Source organism: Oncorhynchus gorbuscha, linkage group LG23 (assembly GCF_021184085.1).
Source record: "Oncorhynchus gorbuscha isolate QuinsamMale2020 ecotype Even-year linkage group LG23, OgorEven_v1.0, whole genome shotgun sequence".
NCBI lineage: Eukaryota > Metazoa > Chordata > Actinopteri > Salmoniformes > Salmonidae > Oncorhynchus > Oncorhynchus gorbuscha.
Window position 1 is genome coordinate 55260220 of NC_060195.1, and position 26258 is coordinate 55286477.

The following is a 26258-nucleotide window of genomic DNA, read 5'->3' on the forward strand; positions in this document are numbered from 1 at the left end:
TCAATGCCATAGTACTCTCCAAGCTCATCATCAAGTTGGAGGCCCTGGGTCTCAACCACGCCCTGTGCAATTGGGCCCTGGACTTTCTGACGGGCCGCCCTCAGGTGGTGAAGGTAGGAAACAACATCTCCACTTTGCTGACCCTCAAACACTGGGCCTCCACAAGGTTGCGTGCTTTGCCCCCTCCTGTACTCCCTGTTCACCCACGACTGCATGGCCATGCACGCCTTCAACTCAATCATCAAGTTTGCAGACGACACAACAGTAGTGGGCTTGATTACCAACAATGATGAGACAGCCTGCAGGGAGGAGGTGAGGGCACTCGGAGTGTGGTGTCCGGAAAACAACCTCTCACTCAACGTCAACAAAACAAAGGAGATGGTTGTGGACTTCAGGAAACAGCAGAGGGAGCACCCCCCTATCCACATCAAAGGGACAGCAGTGGGAAGGTGGAACATTTTAAGTTCCTTGGCGTACACATCACAGACAAACTGAAATGGTCCACCTACATAGACAGTGTGGTGAAGAAGACGCAACAGTGCCTCTTCAACCTCAGGAGGCTGAAGAAATGTGTCTTGTCACCCAAAACCCTGTCAAATCTTTACAGATGCACAATCGAGTGCATCCTGTCAGGCTGGTACGGCAACTGCACCGCCCTCAACTGCAAGGCTCTCCAGAGGGTGGTGTGGTCTGCACAACACATCACAGGGGGCAAACTACCTGCCCTCCATGACACCTACAGCATCCTAAGTCTCAGCAAAAAAAAGATAATAAGATAATCAAGAACAACAACCACCCGAGCCACTAGATGTTCACACAACTACCATTCAGAAGGCGAGGTCAGTACAGGTGCATCAAAGCTGGGACCAAGAGACTGAAACACTTTGATCTATCTCAAGGCCATCAAACTGCTAAACAGCAACTTAGAGAGGCTGCTGCCCACATTGAGACCCAATCACTGGCCACTTTAATAAATTGAGTCACTTTAAACAATGCCACTTTAAATAATGGAATTTTAATCATGTTTACATATCTTACATTACTCATATACTATGTATACAGTCATGGCCAAAAGTTGTGAGAATGACACAAATATTAATTTCCACAAAGTTTGCTGCTTCAGTGTCTTTAGATATTTTGTCAGATATTACTATGGAATACTAAAGTATAATTACTTGCATTTCATAAGTGTCAAAGCCATTTATTGACAATTACATGAAGTTGATGCAAAGAGTTAATATTTTCAGTGTTGACCCTTCTTTTTCAAGACCTCTGCAATACGCCCTGGCATGCTAACAAATTAACTTCTGGGCCACTGATGGCAGCCCATTCTTGCATAATCAATGAATAGTCTCAGGATGCTTTACTGTTGGCATGAGACAGGACTGATGGTAGTCCTCACCTTGTCTTCTCCGGACAAGGGATTCATCAGAGAAAAGTCCGATCCCTGTACCTTTTGCAGAATATCAGTCTGTCCCTGATGTTATTCCTGGAGAGAAGTGGCTTCTTTGCTGCCCTTCTTGACACCAGGCCATCCTCCAAAAATCTTTGCCTCACTGTGCGTGCAGATGCACTCACACCTGCCTGCTGCCATTCCTGATCAAGCTCTGTACTGGTGGTTCCCCGGTCACCCAGCTGAATCAACTTTAGGAGACGGTCCTGCCGCTTGCTGGAATTACTTGGGTGCCCTGAAGCCTTCTTCACAACAATTGAACAGCTTTCCTTGATGTTCTTGATGATCCGACAAATGGTTGATTTAGGTGAAATCTTACTGGCAGCAATATCCTTGCCTGTGAAGCCCTTTTTGTGCAAAGCAATGATGACGGCAAGCGTTTCCTTGCAGGTAACCATGGTTGACAGAGGAAGAACAATGATTCCAAGCACCACCCTCTTTTTGAAGCTTCCAGTCTGTTATTCGAACTCAATCAGCATGACAGCGTGATCTCCAGCCTTGTCCTCGTTGACATTCACACCTATATATGTCAGCTGGTCCTTTGCAATTAATTGTAATTCATCTGATCACTCTTCATAACATTCTGGAGTATATGGAAATTGCCATCATTCAAACTGAGGCAGCAGACTTTGTGAAAATTAATATTTGTGTCATTCTCAAAGGTTTTGGCCACAACTGTATACTGTATTATATACCATCTATTGCACCTTGTCTATGCTGCTCGGCCATCACTCAAGTCACCCCATTAGATTTGTGTGTATTAGGTAGTTGTTCGGAAATTGTTAGATTACTTGTTAGATATTACTGGACTGTCGGAACTAGATGCACAAGCATTTCGCTACAATCACATTAACATCTGCTTAACCATGTGTATGTGACCAATAAAATATGATTTGATTTGGTGTGGACCTTACCAGACTACCACGTCTTATATGAACACAAGGAACAATACTCGCATAGCATATGGTGATTTACATTTTTTAAACATGGAATTTGACCTCGGGATATTTGACGAGTTAGTGATAGAATCTGATTATATTTGATCATTGATCCAATTTAGGAGGAAGATTGGAGTGGACTTGATTAGCCTTGATGCTCTGTTCTCTACTCTACTCATTGTCCTTTGCATGAGTTCTTAGTATGTTGTTGTGATTTCTGCCCTAGTGTGCGGTGTGTAGTCTATACAGTATCGTGTCTCTGACTATGATTAGGTGATACGACATGCTATTTTATCAAATTGATTACCTAACGTTTAATTGATTACGTGATTGAATTAAACCAGGCAACAATTAAAACATTAATAACCTGGGGCACCACAGAAGCATTCATTTATATAGAGTGGTTATCTCCTGAATCCACTCTCTTAAAGATCTGGAGATCTTTAATATCAATAGCAGTCAATTATTAATCGTCACCTTATTATTCAGTCTCATTCTGATGGTCGTAAAGTACTTGGTTATCTGCACGAACCCTGACTAACAAGTTGAATCAGCAGTACACAAATTGACTTAATTATTTATTTACTAAATACCGAAATAATCACACAGAATTACATATAGATACACAGGATAGATCATACATCGATTGCTAATCATGTCAGGAAAAGCCCCTAGTGTCATAACCCGATATGACGGCTGGTTACACAAAGGAAGGGGTCTGGGTTTGAATGAAAGAGCGGGAAGACTGACGGACAAAGGGATTGGGTCTCCATTGGACCTTTAGAAGCTATACTACCATAAATACAGTATCTTATGCATTCAAATAACCGGCCATTCGGAAAAGAAAAATGCAAGATATATATTTACTCTGAGCTGCGCTTCGATAGATGGGTCGAAGATGGAAGACTGGTTTACCCAGCAGAGATCGCCATTGTCCTTTGAGGAATCTTTCAGGTCGTAAGTGTTGTAGAGCAGATACGTTGAAGTGCCCTGTCGTTCTTAGGAGATTGGCTGTCCTTTCTTGACTTCTAGGATGTATCACTTCTTCTTTGGTGAATAATAGTTTAAAGTTCATACCAAGTTGCCATAATCTGCTCGTGCTGTATTCTGTCTGGTCTAGTCAAAGTTCACCATTCCAGCGTGGTGATCGTCACCTCCACGTGATCTGGTCTCATGTACATTTTGTTAGACAGAGTAGTCGTTTGACCATTTGCATCCACAGCTCACACCGGGGTTTGCTTAGTCCAATGTGAATTTAGGTCACGGGGGCTTTTGTACTGGAGAAGAGAAGGGTATGATTCATCCCTCTCCAACCAATGTCTGTTCACTTGGGCGTGACCACTGAATGAGCATAAGTTAACTTATGAAAACAATTCTCTCATTTAGGAGCTAAAATCAAAATTCATCTTCTCACAAATAGTGTCATCTTAAAACATTTAAATTGCACAACAATTTCATGTGAATCTGATAACTAGAATGTGTAGACTTTCCAAGATTCAATTCGTCGTCCTATCATCAGATATAATGTCCCAGACAACAACTGATCTGACATCATATTCTTTAACTACCAATGGACACTTTCAACTGTTTGAGAAAGGGAAATATTGTTCCATTCCCCAACCTTTTGATGTTACTATACTTTCTCTGTGGTAACACAGGGCTTTCCAATAGTCCATTCTGTAGAGTGGAGAGAAAAGAGGGAAAGGTATTTATAGGGGGGGGGATCATAAATCTCACCCAACAAGGAAACGTCATGACAACAGTGTCCCTAAGGGGCAATTCATTTTAAAAGCTCCTATGCCCTTTAGGGCCACCATATCTATTGTCTAATAGGAAGGAGAGTTGTTCATTAGATATACTTACCTGTACTAAACAGCTGTGTTTTGTGAACAGTTGTTATTAGAATACTGTGTTGGTGCTCCTAATTTTGTGTGTCATGCTATCCAATTGGTTGAACCACTTACTGTTATGTATGTTTCCACAAAGAAAAATGTTTGGGTTTTTATAAGCCTGTCTCCCCTCATCCCCTCTACTTTTCTCCCTCCTGTTGTTGACAGTAGGAGCCAACTCAAACAGTCAAGGCGGTGATTTCACCAATAATGATGGTGACGAAGACAAAGGTATTTTTCTGTCTTTTTCTATTTTTGACCACAAAAAAAGAAAAGCCTGATATTCGTGCATGTACAAAACTATTTATAGATACATTTTTTGTGACTTTTTTTGTTGATTTTTTTTCTTCTTTTTAACCCTTGAAGTGCGTATCAATGGGCACCTCTGGGATCTTCCTTTTTTTAAACAACCTCTTTCCTCTTTGGAGATGCAGATCATAATTTACAGCGAATCAGAAGGTCGTGTACTAAGGGTGAAAGGTCACCTCTAAATGGGGAATGAGGTGTACGCTCCAATAGTTACCACTTACAAGAATCTCCCGCCTCACTCCCCCTTTGCTGCAAAGTGAAAGATGTTAAATTGAAACTCTGCATGTATTTTCTCTGGCCTCCTCGGAGGTGAAGTTATTAAACAGTCTTGTTTTGCCTTTAGTTTATTTTCTTCTTTCTTTTTCTTCATTGCTCGGTGAAGCATGAGCACTACACTAACCCACGTTTGTTCCGTTTTGACATTTGGAAACCTTGTTCATTTGTAACTCTGTCAAAATCTCTGTCACATGTTTTCTGCTCGTTTTCTTGTGCATGGTACTATTAACCCAAAATGGTGGTTCGATTTGTGTTTCTCTAAAGATCTGGGGATGGCTAGGAGATGAGTGAAAGCACTGGGGAAATGTTTCAGGGATGTTAAGGCACAGGTTGTCTTCATAGTTTTAAAATCAAAGGGCAGAGCGCTGACATTTTTCGATCACTGTGCTACGACGGTTGGCATTCTCTTTCTCAAAAGCTGCAACACTAGAAAGTGTCCTTTTTATCTCCTCAGTACATACCAGGCTTTATCTAGGCTTTTTTCTACCTCTCGACGATGTACTGTAAAAATAAAAAAATCCAGATTGCCTTCTTATAGCCGCCTTGATGATGTGAAATGGTAATAGGCTTAGATAGGTAGGAGTGAAAGCTGTGAATACGGTTCACCTTAAATCCTTATTAGGGGAGATTACTAAAAGGGCATGTTGTGTGCATTACCTTTTCTTCATAACCCTTTTCTCTTGGCATTATCAGCTACGTTTCTTTCTTCTGTTTGTTCCCCTCAGAAATAGTCAAAGGATTTTTCAGAAAGAGATATTGTAACCTTTAGAATCTACTGATCATTACCACGAATACATTTATTACTGTTTTGTCAATGTGTGTTGTCTGATCAGCTGGGTGAGAATCTATCTCTCGGTGTGTACTTGTGTGTACTGCTACACCATTTTGACTAAACGTTCAGACTAACTAAACGTGCCTGGATTTTAAGAACTACTCCCGTGTCGTGTCAAACCCACGCCTGTGTTTTCAGGAGTGCTACGACCAGTGCAGGCGGAGGATCGATGCTCACTGACTGTTTGAACGTCTGCCCTGGTGATGAATTACACCCCCCCCCCCCCCCCCCGTGCATGGAAAGGACGCACGCGCACAGGCACACTGACGCACGGAAGGGACACACACACGCTGGCATGCACACCTCGCTCACAGCACAGCAATGCAGCTCACTGAGTCCCTCCTTCCTCTGACTCCTGTCCTCCTCTGCTGCAGTTCCCTCACTAAAAACCCTCACCGCAGGCTTAAATGAGGTAGAAGCGTATTCCTATTCTCTTGGAAGTTTTAAATGGCTGCATTTGAAAAACGTTGTTTTGCTCTGCCCTCAAGGAAACTTTGAAATGAGCGATCAAATATATCCTTATTATTTCATGACTTAGTTTGGAGTAAGAAAGAAAGGGTATTATTTGAAATGTCGCTGTAATTGAGACCATGTCTAAGTACATTAGAGGTGTGGAGTGTGTACGTACATACTTCAATACTCTATGGTGTGGTAGCTAATATAATGCCTTTGAGACATCTGACACTAAGCTTTCTTTTTGGAATTCTTCTTCTGTTTTCCTTGACAGGTCTCGGTATGGCACATGGAGACGTGTGTAGAGATTGTATTAAAGCAAGATCGTATCCATTTGGCACCAAACTGGAAAAAAAAACTTACTGAAACAGAGAGGGATTACATAAGAAACACTAGTTAACGGTTTGCGAAACATTTTGCTCCAATGTCCTCTCATGATTACGAATCAGCTCTATTAAACAGGAACAGGAAGAGTTACTTCCTGTCTGACTGTAAAATTGGAGGAGTTCACTGTTCCCCCTGCATGGTCATTAACTGCCATCTTCCAACCCTCCATCCCTTCCTTCCATCTCTCCCTTTCATCCCTCCCTTTCATCCCTCTATCCCATTACTAACACTTGGAAAATGCTGAAACAAATGGAAAATTCTGATGACCGCCCCTACTCCATCCCTCTCTTCTCCCCCTTTCTCCCACCTCTCCCTCTCTCCCTACACTCCCTCTCCCTCCTCTCCCTCCTCTCCCTCCTCTCCCACCTCTCCCTCTCTCCCTACACTCCCTCTCCCTCCTCTCCCTCCTCTCCCTCCCTCCCCACCTCTCCCTCTCTCCCTACACTCCCTCTCCCTCCTCTCCCTCCTCTCCCTCTCTCCCACCTCTCCCTCTCTCCCTACACTCCCTCTCCCTCCTCTCCCTCCTCTCCCACCACTCCCTCTCTCCCTACACTCCCTCTCCCTCCTCTCCCTCCTCTCCCACCTCTCCCTCTCTCCCTACACTCCCTCTCCCTCCTCTCCCTCCTCTCCCTCTCTCCCACCTCTCCCTCTCTCCCTACACTCCCTCTCCCTCCTCTCCCTCCTCTCCCTCTCTCCCACCACTCCCTCCTTCCCACACCATGTAGAGATGAGTAATGTGTGCGGCGCCGCTGTGCCCGTGGAGGAATATATTATCCCCCCGGCCCGGTGTGGCAGTGATGAATATCTAGGGCATGCTCACTGCAGAGTCACCCAGCCAGGCAGCTCTCAGCTAGGCAGCTCCATGCAGCTCCTCTACAGAGAGAGCACAGAGAGAAGAGAGAGAGCGAGAGAGAGAGAGAGAGAGGTGTTCTCTTGTCTCTCCCTTTCATGGCGCTCTCTCTCCCTCATCTCTGTCTCCACTCTCTCTTTCCTCTCCCTCTCTCTCTCTCTCTATTTCTCTGTTTTAAGTGACCGGATGGGGACACGCTGGGACAAGGAGACCCTAAGAAGACCCGAAAAGATCAAAAATAAAAATCATGTTCCTAAAATCTGTCATGGTCTTTCGGAATGGATCAAAGTTGCCTATCTGTCTTAATCTCTTCCAGTTCAACCTCCTCGGAGCAAATCAACATTCGAGATGTAGAGTGACAGCCAATTTTCCTTCTATGTTCGATCGAAGGCCCGCCGAATTCAATCTCAGAACATAGAACTCAGAGCCTAGCTTTAAAGACGAGCCTGCATCAGATCAGTATCTGTTTTAGACTGGGGCCACTGGCCACGTTATGTACTGCCCCTCTTGTTTAATCTGCATCTGGAATTTTCCACTTGGTTTCAGCAGCTCCTATCCTACCAATGAATACAAGTAAGAACCTCAGCGTGGAATGGAGAAAGTGACCCCTTAAATAAGTTAGAAGATATGAGTGAGTTACCCTTCCTCCAACTTGTCTCGTCGACCCAGTCTATCTGTAAAGTGCACTGTATTTGGCCGCCTGCCCAAGAGGAGCGTGGCGGAGGTGAAGGGGGGGTCCTTCTCAAGACGGGCCTCGGCCACGACAGCAGACTGCGGGCTACACACTGCACAGGCTAGGCCGGTGCGAACATGTGAGGAGTTGTGAAATAGATACATTCACATTGTCGTAGCATTAGGCGCCCACTCAGAATACAGCAGAGATGAATTACCACTGTGGGTTGTTTTCCACCTCTCCTTTCTATATATTGGTGGGTTTTTTTTTGTGGAGGAGAGGAAGCGATATAAACACACGCACACAAGCGTACACATACACACCCACACACACTCAGCTGAGCTCCAACGCAAGGCGGTCGTCTGTCTGCCCATAGGCCCTGCTACTCACTGCCAAGCCTGCGGAGGCAGAAGCAATGTGACCTAGAGGCCAGCCAGGCAGCTGGCCCGCCCCCTTGCAGCGGCGGCCAATGGCGGCAGCAACAGAAACCAATAATCGGAGGCCTTGGTTGAATACCAATGACATAGTTCGGGTCATGACTGGGTAAACCCTGACTCGTTTAGCCCGCTGCCCGCTTCCATGACCAATAGTTTGGCCCCTGCAACACTAGACCAAGTGGAATCGTATTTATTTGGAATTCTATGATTTGAAATAGCATTGCGGTACACAGACATTTACATTGCTGTACACGCTGACTGACATTATCTCACACATACTCACATTGAGGATCATCACACATACTCCAAAATACATTGGTGAGTCACACATACGCACGCTCACATTGAATGTCATCCAATGCTGTGGAGGGGTCGTGCTATGATTTTCCATAGTTGATGTTCTCATCCTTGGTGACATTTTGAAGAATTACATAGAGCCCTGATGATATGGTCACGGATGATGCATAACCCCACTTGTTCAGCCAGTGTAGTAGATATTTACGATATACACTACAAGGTCAAAAGTTTGTGGACACCTGCTCGTCGAAGATCTCATTCCAAAATCATGGGCATTAATATGGAGTTTGTCTCCCCTTTTCTGCTATAACAGCCTCTACTATTCTGAAAAGGCTTTCCACTAGATGTTGGAACATTGCTGTGGGGACTTGCTTTCATTCAGCCACAAGAGCATTAGTGAGGCCGGTCACTGATGTTAGGTAATTAGGTCTGGTTGGCAGTCGGCGTTCCAGTTCATCCCAAATGTGTTCGATGTTCTTGAGGTCAGGGCTCTTTACACCTTCACTGGAACTAAGGGGCCTAGCCCAAACCACAAAAATAGCCCCAGACCATTATTCCTCCTCTACCAAACTTTACAGTTGGCACTATGCATTCGGGCAGGTATCTGCCAAACCCAGATTTGTCCTTTGGACTGCCAGATGATGAAGCATGATTAATTATGACAGAGAACGCATTTCCACTGCTCAAGAGACCAATGGCGGCGTGCTTTACACCCCTCTAGCTGAAGCTTGGCATTGCACGTGGTGATCTTAGGCTTGTGTGAAGCTGCTCGGCCATGGAGACCCATTTCATGAAGCTCCAGACAAACAGATATTGTGCTGAAGTTGCTTCCAGTGCCAGTTTGGAACTCGGTAGGGAATGTTGCAACCGAGGACACATGATTTTTATTCACTAGGCGATTGAGCACTCGGCGGTCACGTTCTGTGAGCTTGTGTGGCCTACCAATACAAGGTCATTGTTGCTCCTTGACGTTTCCACTTCACAATGGCAGCACTTACAGTTGACCAGCTCTAGCACGGCATAAATGTTTCGAACTGACTTGTTGATAGGTGGCCCGGTTGAAAGCCACTGAGCTCTTCAGTAATGTCATTCTACTGGCAATGTTTGTCTATGGAGATTGCATGGCTGTGTGCTCGATTTTATACACCTGTCAGCAATGGGTGTGGCTGATATAGCCAAATCCACTAATTTGAAGGGGTATCCACATACTTTCACATATACAGTGCATTCGATAAGTATTCAGACCCCTTTCCCTTTTCCACATTTTGTTACGTTACAGCTTTATTCTAAGATGTATTAAATAAAATATAAAATAATCATCAATCTACACACAATACCCCATAATGACAAAGTGAACACAGGTTTTTAGAAATGTTTGAAAATGTATTTAAAACAAACAGAAATACCTTATTTACATAAGCATTCAGACCATTTGCTATGAGTCTCGAAATTGAGCTCAGGTGCATCCTGTTTCCATTGATCATCCTTGAGATGTTTCTACAAATTGATTGGAGTCCACCTGTGGTAAATTCAATTAATTGGACATGATTTGGAAAGGCACATATAAGCAACTTTTATCCGAGACAGGATTGTGTCACGGCACAGATCTGGGGAAGGGTACCAAAACATTTCTGCAGCAATGAAGTTTCCCAAGAACACAGTGGTCATCATTCTTAAATGGAAGAAGTCTGGAACCACCCAGACTCTTTCTAGAGTTGGCTGCCCGGCCAAACTGAGCAATCTGGGGAGATTGGTCTTGGTCAGAGAGGTCACCAAGAACCTGATCGTCATTCTTAGAGAGCTCCAGAGTTCCTCTGTGGAGATGAGAGAGCATTCCAGAAGGACAACCATCTGCAACACCACCAATCAGTCCTTTATGTTAGAGTGGCCGACGGTCAATGAAAGGCACATGACAGCCCGCTTGGAGTTTGCCAAAAGGCACCTAAAGCACCTATGGTGGTGGCAGCATGCTGTGAGGATGTTTTTCAGTGGCAGGGACTCAGAGACTAGTCAGGATCGAGGGAAAGAAGAACAGAGCAAAGTACAGAGAGATCCTTGATGAAAGCGCTCAGGACCTCAAACTAGGGTGAAAGTTCAACTTCCAACAGAACAACGACGCTAAGCACACAGCCAAGACAAAGTAGAAGTGGCTTCGGGGCGTCTTTGAATGTCCTTGAGTGGCCCAAAAAAATTCTAAAAAACAGTTTTACTTTGTCGTTGTGGGGTATTTTGTGTAGATTGATGAGGGGAAAAAACTATTTAATCCATTTTAGAATAAGGCTATAACGTAACAAAATGTGTAAAAAGTCAGGGGGTCTGAGAACTTTCCGAATGCACTGTAAATTGAGGTTTAGATAAAGTTGGTTTGCACTGTATAGTATTTTTACCCAGAGGCTAGAAGAACACCTTTTATTTTTTGTGTTGAAGTAAGGAAATCCTTGAAAATCCCTCCTTCCCCAAATCATTGATTCTAAATTCATTGATTCTCCACCATGTCCTAAGGAGGTAGAATGTGAAAAGCAGTGGTAGAATGCTGAGCGATGACTTCTGCGATGCTGGACCCCATAGGAATCAACTATAAGTCATTGCACAACACCTTATTGAGGCCCGTGACTGCTGGCTGAACTGAATTGTGATTTATCCTGCTAGCAGGCTGGTTGTTTGTGGAACATGATATCCCTCTCCAATCTTCTCTCATGCTAAGGCTCTACCCTCTTCATTTATAATCAACTCCTACACATGTACTAATCACCAGCTTTAATCAGAACCAGAGTAGGGACGTTCCGTTATAAAGTACTCACCCTGCCTAATTGTACTGTAGCAGTCATGTTTGTACACATCTCAAATTACACCCTATTCCCAATATACAGACTCTGTTCAAAAGTGGTGCACTATATAGGAAACATGGTGTCATTTGGGAAACCGTCCTTGTGTGTTGGTGTAACTCCAAGAACACAGACCCTGATATCTGCAGAATGATGCCGCTATCACATATCAAATATGGCAAGTTTCCCCTCTTACAGTCTCTCCAATACCACAGTACTTACAGTGGACCTCTCTCGTCCAATAGCGTTTACATATGACGCCCACTTTGAACTACCGATATTCCATTGGCCTGCTGATTTTTAAAATGTCAAATAAACGTATGCATCCAAAGTAAAGGGTGTGGCTGGCAACCTTCCTAAGCACCCAAAATGACACCCTATGCCCTTGCGTAGGAGCGTACACTACGTTGGACAAAGGTCCATAGGGCGATGGTCAAAAGTAGTGCACTATATACGGAACCGGGTGCCATTTGGGACGTACCACCAGACTCAGTGTTATCTACAGGCGCTCATTGTTGCTCTTCTTTCCAGACATCCACGACGAGAACGGGCTGAAGCCGGTCATGGTGTACATCCACGGTGGATCCTACATGGAGGGAACGGGGAACATGATCGATGGGAGTATCCTGGCGAGCTACGGAAACGTCATCGTAATCACCATAAACTACAGGCTCGGGGTGTTAGGTAAGTCACAGCATATCATTTGGGTATTCTTGGCGCTTTGTGTTGTGATTTCGATGGATTGATGGATTCATCCATGTTGTGCGTTTGATGTGTGTTTTGGTTGGCTGTAGTTCTGTAAATGCTGGCGATTAAAATTGTGAGGTTTATGTGGTACAATTAGTATTTTTCAAAATGTGTGTTCTTTGTAAAATGATGTTGGATTTCAGTATTTTCACAACTGAAGGCACAGTAGGAAATAAACCCATCCAAATTGAATGGGGAGTAAATATGTTTTGTTTTGACTTCTACCTGCTTTGGTAGAAGTTGACATGTCATATAAGATTGCTCTAATAGTACAAGAGAGGAGAATGTGATGGCAGGAGATAATATAATAATAATACAACGTTAAATGTTCCGACATGGAATTAAGCTATTTTACCCCAGCATATCAACATTTACATTACATTTAAGTCATTTAGCAGACGCTCTTATCCAGAGCGACTTACAAATTGGTGCATTCACCTTATGACATCCAGTGGAACAGTCACTTTACAATAGTGCATCTAAATCTTAAAGGGGGGGGGGGGAATACTTATCCTATCCTAGGTATTCCTTAAAGAGGTGGGGTTTCAGGTGTCTCCGGAAGGTGATGATTGACTCCGCTGTCCTGGCGTCGTGAGGGAGTTTGTTCCACCATTGGGGGGCCAGAGCAGCGAACAGGTTTGACTGGGCTGAGCGGGAGCTGTACTTCCTCAGTGGTAGGGAGGCGAGCGAAATCAAGTCCTGTAACTCCAGTCTGAACTCTGGGGATGATGGTGTCGGAGAAGTTACCAAGCTGATAGGGTTTGTCATCCCAGTCCATAGTGATACTGTGCATGTTTTACCAAATTATACCAGACCTGCGAATTGGAAGATAACCAAACACTCAAGCTATACTGTCTTGATTATACTATGTGGGCCCACATTATGCTTTGTTCATGGACCTATTTTTACCAACAGCTATATTAGTCAGTAGCATCTGCAAAATGTATCCATGTTTATTTTCTAAATCCACTGTACAGTACATTTCGCAGTTCTTTCTGCAGTGTTCGGATAAACTCCTAATCTCGTCCACCAGCCGGCTCTGTCTCTGTCACACCTCTCTGTCTATGAGTACTACACCTCACTGTCTATATACGGTAATAATTGAGCCTGGGGACGAGCCGAGACTAAACCTGGTAGTTTCATGGAGGCCAAGATGCTGAAGTGTTGTTAAGCCCATAAGAAAACCAAAGCTACATCCAGGGTGTTCAATTCTTATTCACACCCCGGATCCACTGCTGCTCTGCTTTCCATTTGCTATAAAGCTGAGCTGTCTGCACTGCTCGCTATATTTAGTTTCGCGATTGAGAGCCAGGGGGAAAAGGTGTTCTGGAAAAGTATGCACTGCGGAAGAAAGAAGAAGAAAAAATGTGGAGAGAGGAGAAAGAAGGCCCTTGTTAAGTCTGTCTCTCTGCTTCTTTGATAGACTGGGTGAGGGGAGAGATGAGGTGTGTGTGTGTGTGTGTGTGTGTGTGTGTGTGTGTGTGTGTGTGTGTGTGTGTGTGTGTGTGTGTGTGTGTGTGTGTGTGTGTGTGTGTGTGTGTGTGTGTGTGTGTGTGTGTGTGTGTGTGTGTGTGTGTGTGTGTGTGTGTGTGTGTGTGTGTGTGTGTGTGTGTGTGTGTGTGTGTGTGTGTGTGTGTGTGTGTGTGTGCATTTTTGTGGGTACCTATAAATGCACGCGTGTTTGTGTGTCTCTCAGAGTAGAGGTTCATGCTAGAGCATCCCTCAGCTACATGGTCTCTATTCTGCCATATAAATAGAAATGTATTCATCCCAGATAAAGGTAAGGACCAATTTCTCCTCAGACACTCTCCACCTTCCTCTCCCAGAACATTGGGCAGTCTCTTGCTAGATAGTCTGACGTCTGAATAGTGTTTTCAGGTAGTCTGACATCTGAATAGTGTGTTCAGGTAGTCTGATGTCTGAATAGTGTGTTCAGGTAGTCTGACGTCTGAATAGTGTGTTCTGGTAGTCTGATGTCTGAATAGTGTGTTCAGGTAGTCTGACGTCTGAATAGTGTGTTCAGGTAGTCTGATGTCTGAATAGTGTGTTCAGGTAGTCTGACGTCTGAATAGTGTGTTCTGGTAGTCTGATGTCTGAATAGTGTGTTCAGGTAGTCTGAATAGTGTGTTCAGGTAGTCTGACATCTGAATAGTGTGTTCAGGTAGTCTGATGTCTGAATAGTGTGTTCTGGTAGTCTGATGTCTGAATAGTGTGTTCAGGTAGTCTGATGTCTGAATAGTGTGTTCAGGTAGTCTGATGTCTGAATAGTGTGTTCTGGTAGTCTGATGTCTGAATAGTGTGTTCAGGTAGTCTGACATCTGAATAGTGTGTTCAGGTAGTCTGATGTCTGAATAGTGTGTTCAGGTAGTCTAATGTCTGAATAGTGTGTTCAGGTAGTCTGATGTCTGAATAGTGTGTTCAGGTAGTCTGACATCTGAATAGTGTGTTCAGGTAGTCTGATGTCTGAATAGTGTGTTCAGGTAGTCTGATGTCTGAATAGTGTGTTCAGGTAGTCTGACATCTGAATAGTGTGTTCAGGTAGTCTGATGTCTGAATAGTGTGTTCAGGTAGTCTGATGTCTGAATAGTGTGTTCAGGTAGTCTGATGTCTGAATAGTGTGTTCTGGTAGTCTGATGTCTGAATAGTGTGTTCAGGTAGTCTAATGTCTGAATAGTGTGTTCAGGTAGTCTGATGTCTGAATAGTGTGTTCAGGTAGTCTGATGTCTGAATAGTGTGTTCAGGTAGTCTGATGTCTGAATAGTGTGTTCAGGTAGTCTGACGTCTGAATAGTGTGTTCTGGTAGTCTGATGTCTGAATAGTGTGTTCAGGTAGTCTGACGTCTGAATAGTGTGTTCAGGTAGTCTGATGTCTGAATAGTGTGTTCAGGTAGTCTGACATCTGAATAGTGTGTTCTGGTAGTCTGATGTCTGAATAGTGTGTTCAGGTAGTCTGATGTCTGAATAGTGTGTTCAGGTAGTCTGATGTCTGAATAGTGTGTTCTGGTAGTCTGATGTCTGAATAGTGTGTTCAGGTAGTCTGATGTCTGAATAGTGTGTTCAGGTAGTCTGATGTCTGAATAGTGTGTTCAGGTAGTCTGACGTCTGAATAGTGTGTTCAGGTAGTCTGATGTCTGAATAGTGTGTTCTGGTAGTCTGATGTCTGAATAGTGTGTTCAGGTAGTCTGACGTCTGAATAGTGTGTTCAGGTAGTCTGATGTCTGAATAGTGTGTTCAGGTAGTCTGATGTCTGAATAGTGTGTTCAGGTAGTCTGATGTCTGAATAGTGTGTTCAGGTAGTCTGATGTCTGAATAGTGTGTTCAGGTAGTCTGATGTCTGAATAGTGTGTTCAGGTAGTCTGATGTCTGAATAGTGTGTTAATTTATTTCAAACTAACTCTAGACTCCGCTTGGTTTGAAGAAGAAATTCATTTTATTAACAAGATAAATGTTATATTATGTAACCAACCAGTGCTATATTATGTAACCAACTATCATGGTGACGGATGGTATCTTTAGCCTCTTAATCTCACAAACACGCAGCAGGATTGCATGGTGTCCGTGCAGCAGAGTGTGTGTGAGATGGAATCAAGAGCAGTAGGTGGGTCATCTGTGCTGTGTGTGTGTGTGTGTGTGTGTGTGTGTGTGTGTGTGTGTGTGTGTGTGTGTGTGTGTGTGTGTGTGTGTGTGTGTGTGTGTGTGTGTGTGTGTGTGTGTGTGTGTGTGTGTGTGTGTGTGTGTGTGTGTGTGTGTGTGTGTGTGTGTGTGTGTGGCATCTCCGGCTCTGTATCCAGTGGCTGGCCCTGGCTGTGACCGCGTTGGTACCATGCCATGCTGCCACGCTGTTTTCGTAACACTGCACCATCTGTGTCCAAGCTCCACATGGGCCGATCTGTTTGACGAGCTCTCCCTGAGCTCCATTACTCTGAGCTGGGATGTGTCAGAGCCACATGGCACTTCGCTCCTCTCCTCTTCTCTCCATCCCATTATGGCGAGACGTGAGGGGCCTGCTGATGTCTCCCTGATTCAGACGCATGTGTCTTGGCTGCCTACACTTAACCCTCTCTATCCTTACCTTCCCCCACACCTTCTCTGCCTATCTCTCTCAGTCTCTATTTATGTCTCTCGTTCTCTCTCTCTCTCTGTCTCTCTCTCTCTCTCTCTGCCTGGTAAACACAGGTTCTGAGTATTTGGCATCTAGGTCTTAAAATACAATTAAATACCGACTTAATCCAGTCCAGATATAGGTCCAGACGAGGGCTTTTACACCCCTACAAGGTCTGGAAACATAACGGGGGATTACCAATAGTTTGTTCTACTGGAGAATCTGTAATGGAATGGACATATTGTTTTGGGAACACAATATGTCCAAGATTCTAGGCCTATTCAGTCGGACGAGGAGAACAATTTTAGCACAATATTATTTTAGCTGATTGATCTCGATACAGTGTCCATATTAGGATAGCCTCTGCCTCTGCAGGACTTGTCAGTCTCTCTAGATCTAATACAGCCTGAAGCCTCTTTTCCTCCTTGCCCCTGCTGATTGTGTCAGATGACACATATTTAACTGCGGTTTCCTGCACTGTGAAGAGTGTTACGAGAGAGAGCATTACATTTATTTAATGCTATTATATCAAAGAAAATGTAATGTAAAATTGTGTGTCTATTGTAGTTTTGTGTTATATATATATATATACCGTATGGTTTACTGTGCATTCGGAAAAGTATTCAGAACCCTTGACTTTTTCCACATTTTGTTACAGCCTTATTCTAAAATTGATTCATTTGTATTTTTTCCTCATCAATCTACACACAATACCCAATAATGACAAAACCAAAACAGGTTTAGACATTTTTGCAAATGTAATAAAATATAAAAACTGAAATATCATATTCAGGCCCTTTATTCAGTACCTTTTCCTTTGGCAGTGATTACAGCCTCAAGTCTTCTTTGGTATGACGCTACAAGTTTGGCACACGTGACTTGCCCCAAAGCCACCCCTGCGTTGTCTTGGCTGGGTGCTTAGGGTCATTGTCCTGTTAGAAGATTAACCACTCTGAGGTCCTGAGCGCTCTGGAACAGGTTTTCATCAGGGATCTCTCTATACTTTGCTCCGTTCATCTTTCCCTCGATCCTGACTAGTCTCCCAGTCCCTGCCGCTGAAAACATCCCCACCATGCTTCACCATAGGGATGGTGTCAGGTTTCCTCCAAACGTGATGCTTGGCATACAGGCCAAAGAGGTCTAAGAGTCCTTTAGGTAACTTTTGGCAAACTCCAAGCAGGCTGTCATGTGCCTTTCATTGACCGTCTGGCCAATCTACCATGAAAGCCTGATTGGAGGAGTGCTGCAGAGATGGTTGTCCTTCTGGGAGGTTCTTCCATGTCCACAGAGGAATTTTGGAGCATTGGCAGAGTGACCATCGGGTTCTTTGTCACCTCCCAGACCAAGGCCCTTCTCCCCAGATTGCTCAGTTTTTCCGGGCAGCCAGCTTAAGAGTCTTGGTGGTTCCAAACTTCTTCCATTTAAGAATGATGGCCACTAGTGTTCTTGGGGACCTTCAATGCTGCAGAAATGTTTTGGTACCCTTCCCCAGATCTGTGCCTCGCCACAATCCTGTCTCAGAGCTCTACAGACAATACCTTCGACCTTATGGCTTGGTTTTTGCTCTGACATGCACTGTCATCTGTGGGACCTTATATAGACAGGTGTGTGCCTTTCCAAATCATGACCTATCATTTGAATTTACCACAGGTGGACTCCAATCAAGTTGTAGAAACATCTCAAGGATGATCAATGGAAACAGCATACACCTGAGCTCAATTTCGAGTCTCATAGCAAAGGTTCTGAATACTTCCGTAGATATTTTTATACACCTGCCAAAATTTCGAAAAACCTGTATTCACTTTGTCATAATGCGGTATTGTGTGTAGATTGATGAAGAACATTTTTTATTCAATCAATTTTAGTATAAGGCTTTAATTTAACAAAGTGTGGAGTTCTAAATACTTTCCGAATGCACTGTAAGTCTGTAACGTCCATGTCAACAACTGAGAGAGACAGTGAATGATGTGTCTCACAACAACATCTCATAGTACTTGTGTTTCCACTATCTACAGATATACTGATGTGTTTTGTGGTTTCTCTATGCTGATGTGATTTATTAGGGCTGTTGTTGGTCTTTGGTTGTGGCCCTAGGGCCCCCCCCCAGGGGGCCTAAGGGGGCCCCCCCAGGGGGCCTAAAGGGGTTCCTGCTTGACTTCACTCACACTGGGTCAAGGACAGCTAGTGCCAGGAGAAGATCTGAACCCCCTGTTGATTTCCCCCAGCTAGTGAGGGTTGAAGACATGTCGGCCATATCACCCTTGTTTGGGAAGAGAATATGTGTGTGGCTGGGAGGCTGTTCATGACATATATTGTACAATAAACACACTAATTCTGAGTCACGGAAAGGAGAGAGGAGAGGCCGCTTTGACGTGACAGAGAAGAGAACAGAGAGGCAGCCAACTGCCCCAGTGTTGAGGCCTGGTCAGCTCTCTTTCAGCAGCCACAGCTCATTTAAAAAGGAGAAAACAAACAAACACACATACATTTCATTTAGGCCTGCACACGCAAGGAATGGGCCGGGGCAGGAAAACGAGGGCAAAGCATTCGTTAGCATGACAAATGGTCCCTCTCTCACTACGCTCCTATTGAAAATGTGCACCGGTCTCATGCCTACTTCTTCAAAAGCCTTTATGTCAGATTCAGCTCTGATGTGTCTCAGGGACGATGACGGTGTGTGATAGATAGAAAGAGAAATTGACGTGCTCAGCTCAAAAGTTTGTAGCAACAAGTCTTCGGGTGCCGGGTTCAAAAGGCACATCCTGGAAGAAAGTGGAAACATTCTTTACGTTGCAATGTATTTTATGTTAGCAGCATAGGTCAGAACATTCTGAAAACATTCAAATGTCATATTTCAATGAGTGAGTTTTTCCTTTCTTATGGTGTGTTATGAATCACATTGAGCTACTGTTTCTTTGACTTAGTGCTCCACTAGGCTAGTTCATTCTTTATTTCACACGAGTTGATTTGGACTTAAACTCTAGTAATGGTAAATAACTGTAAAAGAGAATATATTCTCAGTCAACTTACCTGGTAAAATAAAATGTATATGAAAATGGCATTGGGGTCATGTTGACTGTTTGTTTATTATTTAATGGTTCATTCAGATCCATGTATAACAATTAACTATCACTATTTTTTGGGAACTGTTACCTTTTAGATAAGAATGAATAAAGCATATGTGTCACACTCTGACCATTATTTGAGTTGTTTGTTTCAATGTTTTGTTTGGTCAGGGTGTGATATTAGTGGGCATTCTATGTTGCATGTCTAGTTGGTCTGTTTCTATGTGTTTTGGCCTGATATGGTTCTCAATCAGTGGCAGGTGTTTGTCGTTGTCTCTGATTGGGAACCATATTTAGGTAGCCTGTTTTGTATTGTGGTTGGTGGGTTATTGTCTATGTTATGTTGCTTGTTAGCACAGTGTTTCTGTAGCAGTTAGTTAGTTAGTTAGTTAGTTAGTTAGTTAGTTAGTTAGTTAGTTAGTTAGTTAGTTAGTTAGTTAGTTAGTTAGTTAGTTAGTTAGTTAGTTAGTTAGTTAGTTATAGTGTACTTTGTTTTTTTCCCGTCTTTTCATTAAATCATGCTTTCACACCACGCTGCGCTTTGGTCTACTCAATACGACAATCGTGACAATATGACTGCAACAACAAAGGAGTTGTTAAATGACTTTGCAAATCAGAAATGAAACAAGTCAACAGTTATTTCTGAGTAATTGTCAGATCATTATGGATTACGGTTGGCTTTTTATCGTGAATATGAATAGATTGTTTTTGTTCGGAAGACCTTTAGAGGAGGGAGGTGAATGAGCTTTTCCCGTCCTGCTTTTTGTAACAATATTTAGCAAAACAAGGCTGATCGCAGACAGGTTCACTTTTAAAGGTCATTACCATCATGATGGTTCGGTAGAAGAGCGCCCATTGTAATTGTAAACAAAACACTGAAATGTATTGATATTGATATCTTCTGTCTCTTCCCTATGGTCTGTAAATGTTCCTTTCATGGGGAAAAAAATGTTACTTGGGCCAAAAATAGTGGCCATTATTTTCATGTCCTCATAAAGCAGATAAATAAATAAAAAATAGGCAGTAGCTCAACACACAAGCCAGCTATGTTTTTCTGGAAGTGGGCATGCAGGCTCTCTCCAAGACCGCCATACAGAGATATTTTATCACATTCACATTCATTCACCTTTAAGTGTTTTTCTTAGCTTTTGAGCTGACACAGTTGTGTCAAGCAAAGCAACATTACACCAGATGCACTGGAGAGATTTGGGTAGTGCCACACAGGCCCAGATGGAGAGATGGAACATGGACATCATCAGTGTGTGGATCAACACACACACGCACGCACAAACGAACGCATGCGCGCGCGCGCACACACACACACACACACACACACACACACACACACACACACACACACACACACACACACACACACACACACACACACACACACACACACACACACACACACACACACACACACACACACACATACAGATACACACATTACACACACAAACAGACACACACACAAACAGACACACACACACACACACACACACACACACACACACACACACACACACACACACACACACACACACACACACACACACACACACACACACACACACACACACACACACACACACACACACACACACACACACACACACAGACAAAAAGAGTTGCACTGAGGACAGCAAATACTGAATCTCAGAAGAGCATAAAGATCGAGGTATAATAAAAAGAAAGAAAGTTGGGTGGTATTTTAAATTGATTTGGCTCAGTAAATCTCCATGTTCTCTGAAAGCATCCTTTTTTTTGTTACGCCAGAGGATGAGTGCATGGCTGATGCCCTCCTCTCTCACCCTCTCTGTCTTCCTTTCCTCTCCCTAATGCATTGTTTATCCTGTACAGTTTGTTTTAAGTAAGTGGTCTGGTACACAGAGTATAGTGAATGGAATTGCACGCAGCATTGACTTTTGGCAATTACAATCGGTTGATATGACCGGGCATCGCTCGCTCATCTCCCTCCACGGTTTAAAAAAGCCTCAGCCGCCGCTATCCAGTCTGGTGGATAATGAGGCCGGATGGAAAATGCCACGGTAAACATTTTTAAATGAGACTCAGACTGCCGAAAAACGACTGATTTGCAAATTGCTAAGTGGAATGGCAGGTTGGCCGTAATAGCTGTTTAGTTTTGACAGTCACTACACAATGGGGGAGTTGATTTGGTTCTGCTGGGAGCTAGTAAACGGGTAAGGATGGTGGCAATGTTTCCACCTCTGGGTTAACCACTATGGCGGACTGTGCGGCTGAACAACACCAGGTCATCACAGTCTATTTCTCCCTGTGACTCCCTCCGTGTTTGGAGGTCGCACATTTCGCGACCCACGCGTTCCAGGTTCAATTGCTATTATACCAGCTGTAATGTGAAGCAGTAGAAGCCTAGGAGAGTGTGGGTGGGTGGGTGTGCCTGCATGTTTCTTGTGGATACTGTTTTCTATAGTTGCAAATATATATCATGTGTCTCTTACAGTTTTATGTATGAAGGTAATTGTCAGAGAGTAACAAAACGAGCCTAAAACCACAAGACGGGTTTAACATAGCAAACGCGTCATCAGTTGATGATCACGGTCATTCTTCTCAGTCCGTTGACCTGAGAAGACGTCAAGAGACAGATGAAATCAAAACCCACCCAGCCAAGCAACAATAAACTTATATCGCTCAATGTTATGGTTCCACAGAATGGGACTTCACTGTAGAGTGGCTCTGAATTGAAAACGCATACAGATTCAAAATATCTGTGACGTTACAGCTATATTAAGCCACATGAGTTGCAACCCAAATATGATTTCCTGTTGCAGTTTACTGAAATATGGCCATACACTTGTATATGTAGAGTAATAGTGAAGAAAGGTTGTCATATTATTGTTATTTTATATTATGATGATGATGATGATCATCATTATTATTAATATTATTATTATTATGATTATTATTATTATACTAGTACTGATGCTGTTCATTCCTGGTCAGCTGTGCTGTAGTCTTATTGTAAAAGCTAAGAAATTAGAGAAAATGTTTTGTGTTTGACCTTCTCTTAAACATTATTCAATTTTTAAAGGTTTTGGGAGCCTCTAAGCATCACAATTTAGCAGTGTAAAATGTTTTGCATATTCATGTTCAGAGTTTGTTTATTTGCAAAGCTCAAGGTGTTAAAATGCTTCAGTTCCTGAGGTGGTGATGAAGACTCAATTTAACAGTAACAGACTGGCAATGTATAACATTGAGGAAAGGAATTGAGCTATTGACACGACCAACATCTACATATTTTAATTGTTAGATGCCTTTTTATCATCCTCTTCTCTCCCCTACATGATTGACGACCGGGCAGTGTGAAACATCCTATATCACACTTGGTTGGATACTATTCCTTCAAATAGTCTACTTCGCCCTTAACATCCAGGGGTGCAACTTTCACTGGGGACGGGGGACACACGTCCCCCCCACCCCACCCCACCCCCCACAGCAGCAGGGCAGCAGCGTAGCCTAGTGGTTAGAGTATTGGACTAGTAACCAAAAGGTTGCAAGATCGAATCCCCGAGCTGAGAAGGTACAAATCTGTCATTCTGCCCCTGAACAAGGTAGTGTTATGGCAAGGTGATCCCCAAGGGGAACTCCACCCCCACCCCCATTCAGCTGAAAAGGTGGTGCAGGGAATTCAAAAATATTGTTTTGAAACATTTCACTTCAACACATTAACAAGTCCAATACCTCAAATGAAAGATAAACATCTTGTTCATCTACCCATCATGTCCATCACGCAGCCATTCTTTCCAGCCAAAGATAGAGTCACAAAAGCAGGATTAGAGATTAAATGAATCACTAACCTTTTGAAAATCTTCATCAGATGACACTCATATGACATGTTACACAATACATTTATGTTTTGTTCGATAATATGCATATTTATATCCACAAATCTTGGTTTACATTGACAACATGTTCATTTACATTTACATTTAAGTCATTTAGCAGACGCTCTTATCCAGAGCGACTTACAAATTGTTCAGAAGTGCCTCCAAAATATCCGGAGGAATTATAAAAAGCTACGCCAGATAACAGAAATACTCATCATAAACTTTGACTAAAGATACACGTTCTACATATAATTAAAGATACACTGGTTCTTAATGCAACCGCTGTGTCAGCATTTTTAAAAACGTTATGGAAAAAGCCTACCATGCAATAATCTGAGACAACACTCAGACGTAAAAGTATTTCTCCGCCATGTTGGAGTCAACAGAAATACGAAATTACATCATAAATATTCCATTACCTTTGATGATCTTTGATCAGAATGCAGTGTAAGGAGTCCTAGTTCCACAATAAATCGTTGTTTTGTTCCATAATGTCCAATACTAGTGTCCAATTAGCTGCATTTGCTACCACTTTCAGCTCACATGCCCAAATGCTGACGCTGGTCCAGGACAACTCGCATGAAAACTTCAAAAATATATACTTCAGGTCGAATAAACTGGTCAAACTAAGTAGAGAATCAAACTTCAGGATGTTATTATCATATATATCCAATAACGTTCCAACCAGATCATACGTTTTCAGCTGCAGCCAAATGGAACGACGGTGGCACCCACAGAGAAATGCGCCACAGGGAAATTGCATTCTGCCATGACAGTGACTATTTCCCCTCCCATTCGGTCAAAGTTCACACCAGAAGCTCCATTCCACGTTCTACTGAATGAGGACATCTAGTGGAAGGCGTAGGAAGTGCTACCAGATCCATATCTTATTTGGAAGTGGATAGGCAATGACTTGAATTTAGACATGTATTCAGAATTTCACTTCCTGTTTGGAAGATTGCCTGCCCTATGAGTTCTGTTATACTCACAGACATAATTCAAACAGTTTTAGAAACTTCAGAGTGTTTTCTATCCAATAGTAATAATAATATGCATATATTAGCAATCTAGGACAGTGTAGGATGCAATTCACAATGGGCACGCAATTCATCCAAAGTGAAAATACTGCCCCCTATCCTCAACAAGTTTTAACCCACTGTTCCCAGGCTCTCGTTGAAAATAAGAATTTGTTCTGAACTGACTTGCCTAGTAAAATAAAATGATGAGATGTCATTTTTGTCCCCCATCAGTTTTATAATTGGAATGTGATAGAAAACTAGGAAACGTGTGCTTTAGGACCATGAGGACGCCTCCGAGCGGACGGGTAGGCTGTTTGGAGTGTTTATCCGACTAGATAAGAACAATTTAAATGATGCCCCCCCCGTCCCCCCCCCGTCCCCCCCACTTGCGCCCCTGGTAACATCAGAGACACAGCGCTTCATCCAGTGTAGACTTCTTAAGCTTCTTTTAGAGGATATTACGAAAATGCTCTTATCTGTTCACGCGTATTCCTACACTCAGGTGAAAGTGGTATGGAAATGAGAGAAGGGATATTTCCTGCCATAGCCATATAGCCACAGGGATTATTTGATCAGGTTGTGAACTGTACATGTACCTGTGGGGACAGCCAAAGAACCCTTTAAGGTTCTTGATAGCAATGTTTTTCTAAAAGTGTTGTCAACGTTGCTGTGATGTAAGTAAAAAGTAAGGGATGAAGACATTTTGAATTATGACAGTACAACAGCACCTAGATGAGCACTTTAATGACAGAAAAGCCACACGCAGTATGGCCTGACTGTATAACTCTGGAAATGAGGAGAGAATTGATTATTCTTGGTATCTGAAACATTATGGCACTTAAGTACCAGGGAGACGCAACAGGTACTTCCGCATTGTGTCCAAAAAATTCACTGTTTTGCAGATAATGGATTTTTCCAGATCGTGCTTGGTTAAAGATGTGTTTGAGTTGTTGATGAGCAATGGTATTCCCATGTCAGGGGATTATAGTTGATGTGCCTTATGTGTTCTCATAACACATATCGATGTAGGACGTGTATGGTACTGAAGTCTGTAGTGCTATTCGGTTTGTGTAGGATGTTCATGATTAAAGTAAAGTCAATGTTTAAGTATTCAGTTAACAGACATATAAAAGAAAGTTAATAGCTTGACACTAATTACAGCCTGATCCCCGCTGAGTCATTTTAATTTCATGAGCTTGAATCCGATTAGCACTTCTCCTGGATGCGTGCTGGAAAATATTGATCCTGCCGGGCTTTTAAGTATTGTTCAAAGAAGCTACTTGTTGAGAACTTGTTGGAAAAAAAAAATAACGCAATGAAAAGATTATTTAAAGACAAAGTTTAAGAATGTGGATTTATGCCTGGTAACAACCAGGGCCGTGTTACATTGCTAATTAAGGACACTTGAGATATTCTCTTTGCACGCTTTAAAAGTCTTCTAAATGCTATGTTCTTTACTTCGGGTGACAAGAGTTTGTCAATGCTATTACTGCAGATGTTTTAGATATGCCTACTTTAAAAAACAAAAATGTTATTCTTTTAACTTATTTTGAAAAATGTTGCTACTGAATATAACATTTAGCAGTTCTCACTTGGAAACACCAAGCAACAACATTTGAACCCCAGTAAGGAACAAACTGTATTCTTCTGACGACTAAATACAGATGCTATTTTACTGCAATAAATCAACATGAATCAACTGTGTGTTTATTGCGTTCCAGTCTTTCCTTTGAAGTGTTATCTCTGCTAGTCTGTTCCTTCCTTTCCCACTGTGTTCAATGAGTAAAATGTGATCATGAGCTGTGCACATACAGTACAAGACGTGTATAACTGTAACT

At 42.9% G+C, this 26258-nt stretch overlaps 1 protein-coding gene across 2 annotated transcripts in view; it reads left to right on the top strand.

Annotated features, from left to right (window-relative positions):
- Window positions 1–26258, top strand: part of LOC124011490 (neuroligin-4, X-linked-like) — a 74524-nt gene that overhangs the window by 16644 nt on the left and 31622 nt on the right. The window contains exons 3-4 of one of the 2 annotated variants that reach the window (XM_046324920.1): window positions 4452–4511; window positions 12151–12303. In XM_046324920.1, coding sequence (XP_046180876.1) covers window positions 4452–4511; window positions 12151–12303 — 213 coding nt within the window. The remainder of the gene's footprint in view (window positions 1–4451; window positions 4512–12150; window positions 12304–26258) is intronic. The other variant, XM_046324921.1, reaches the window with a different exon arrangement.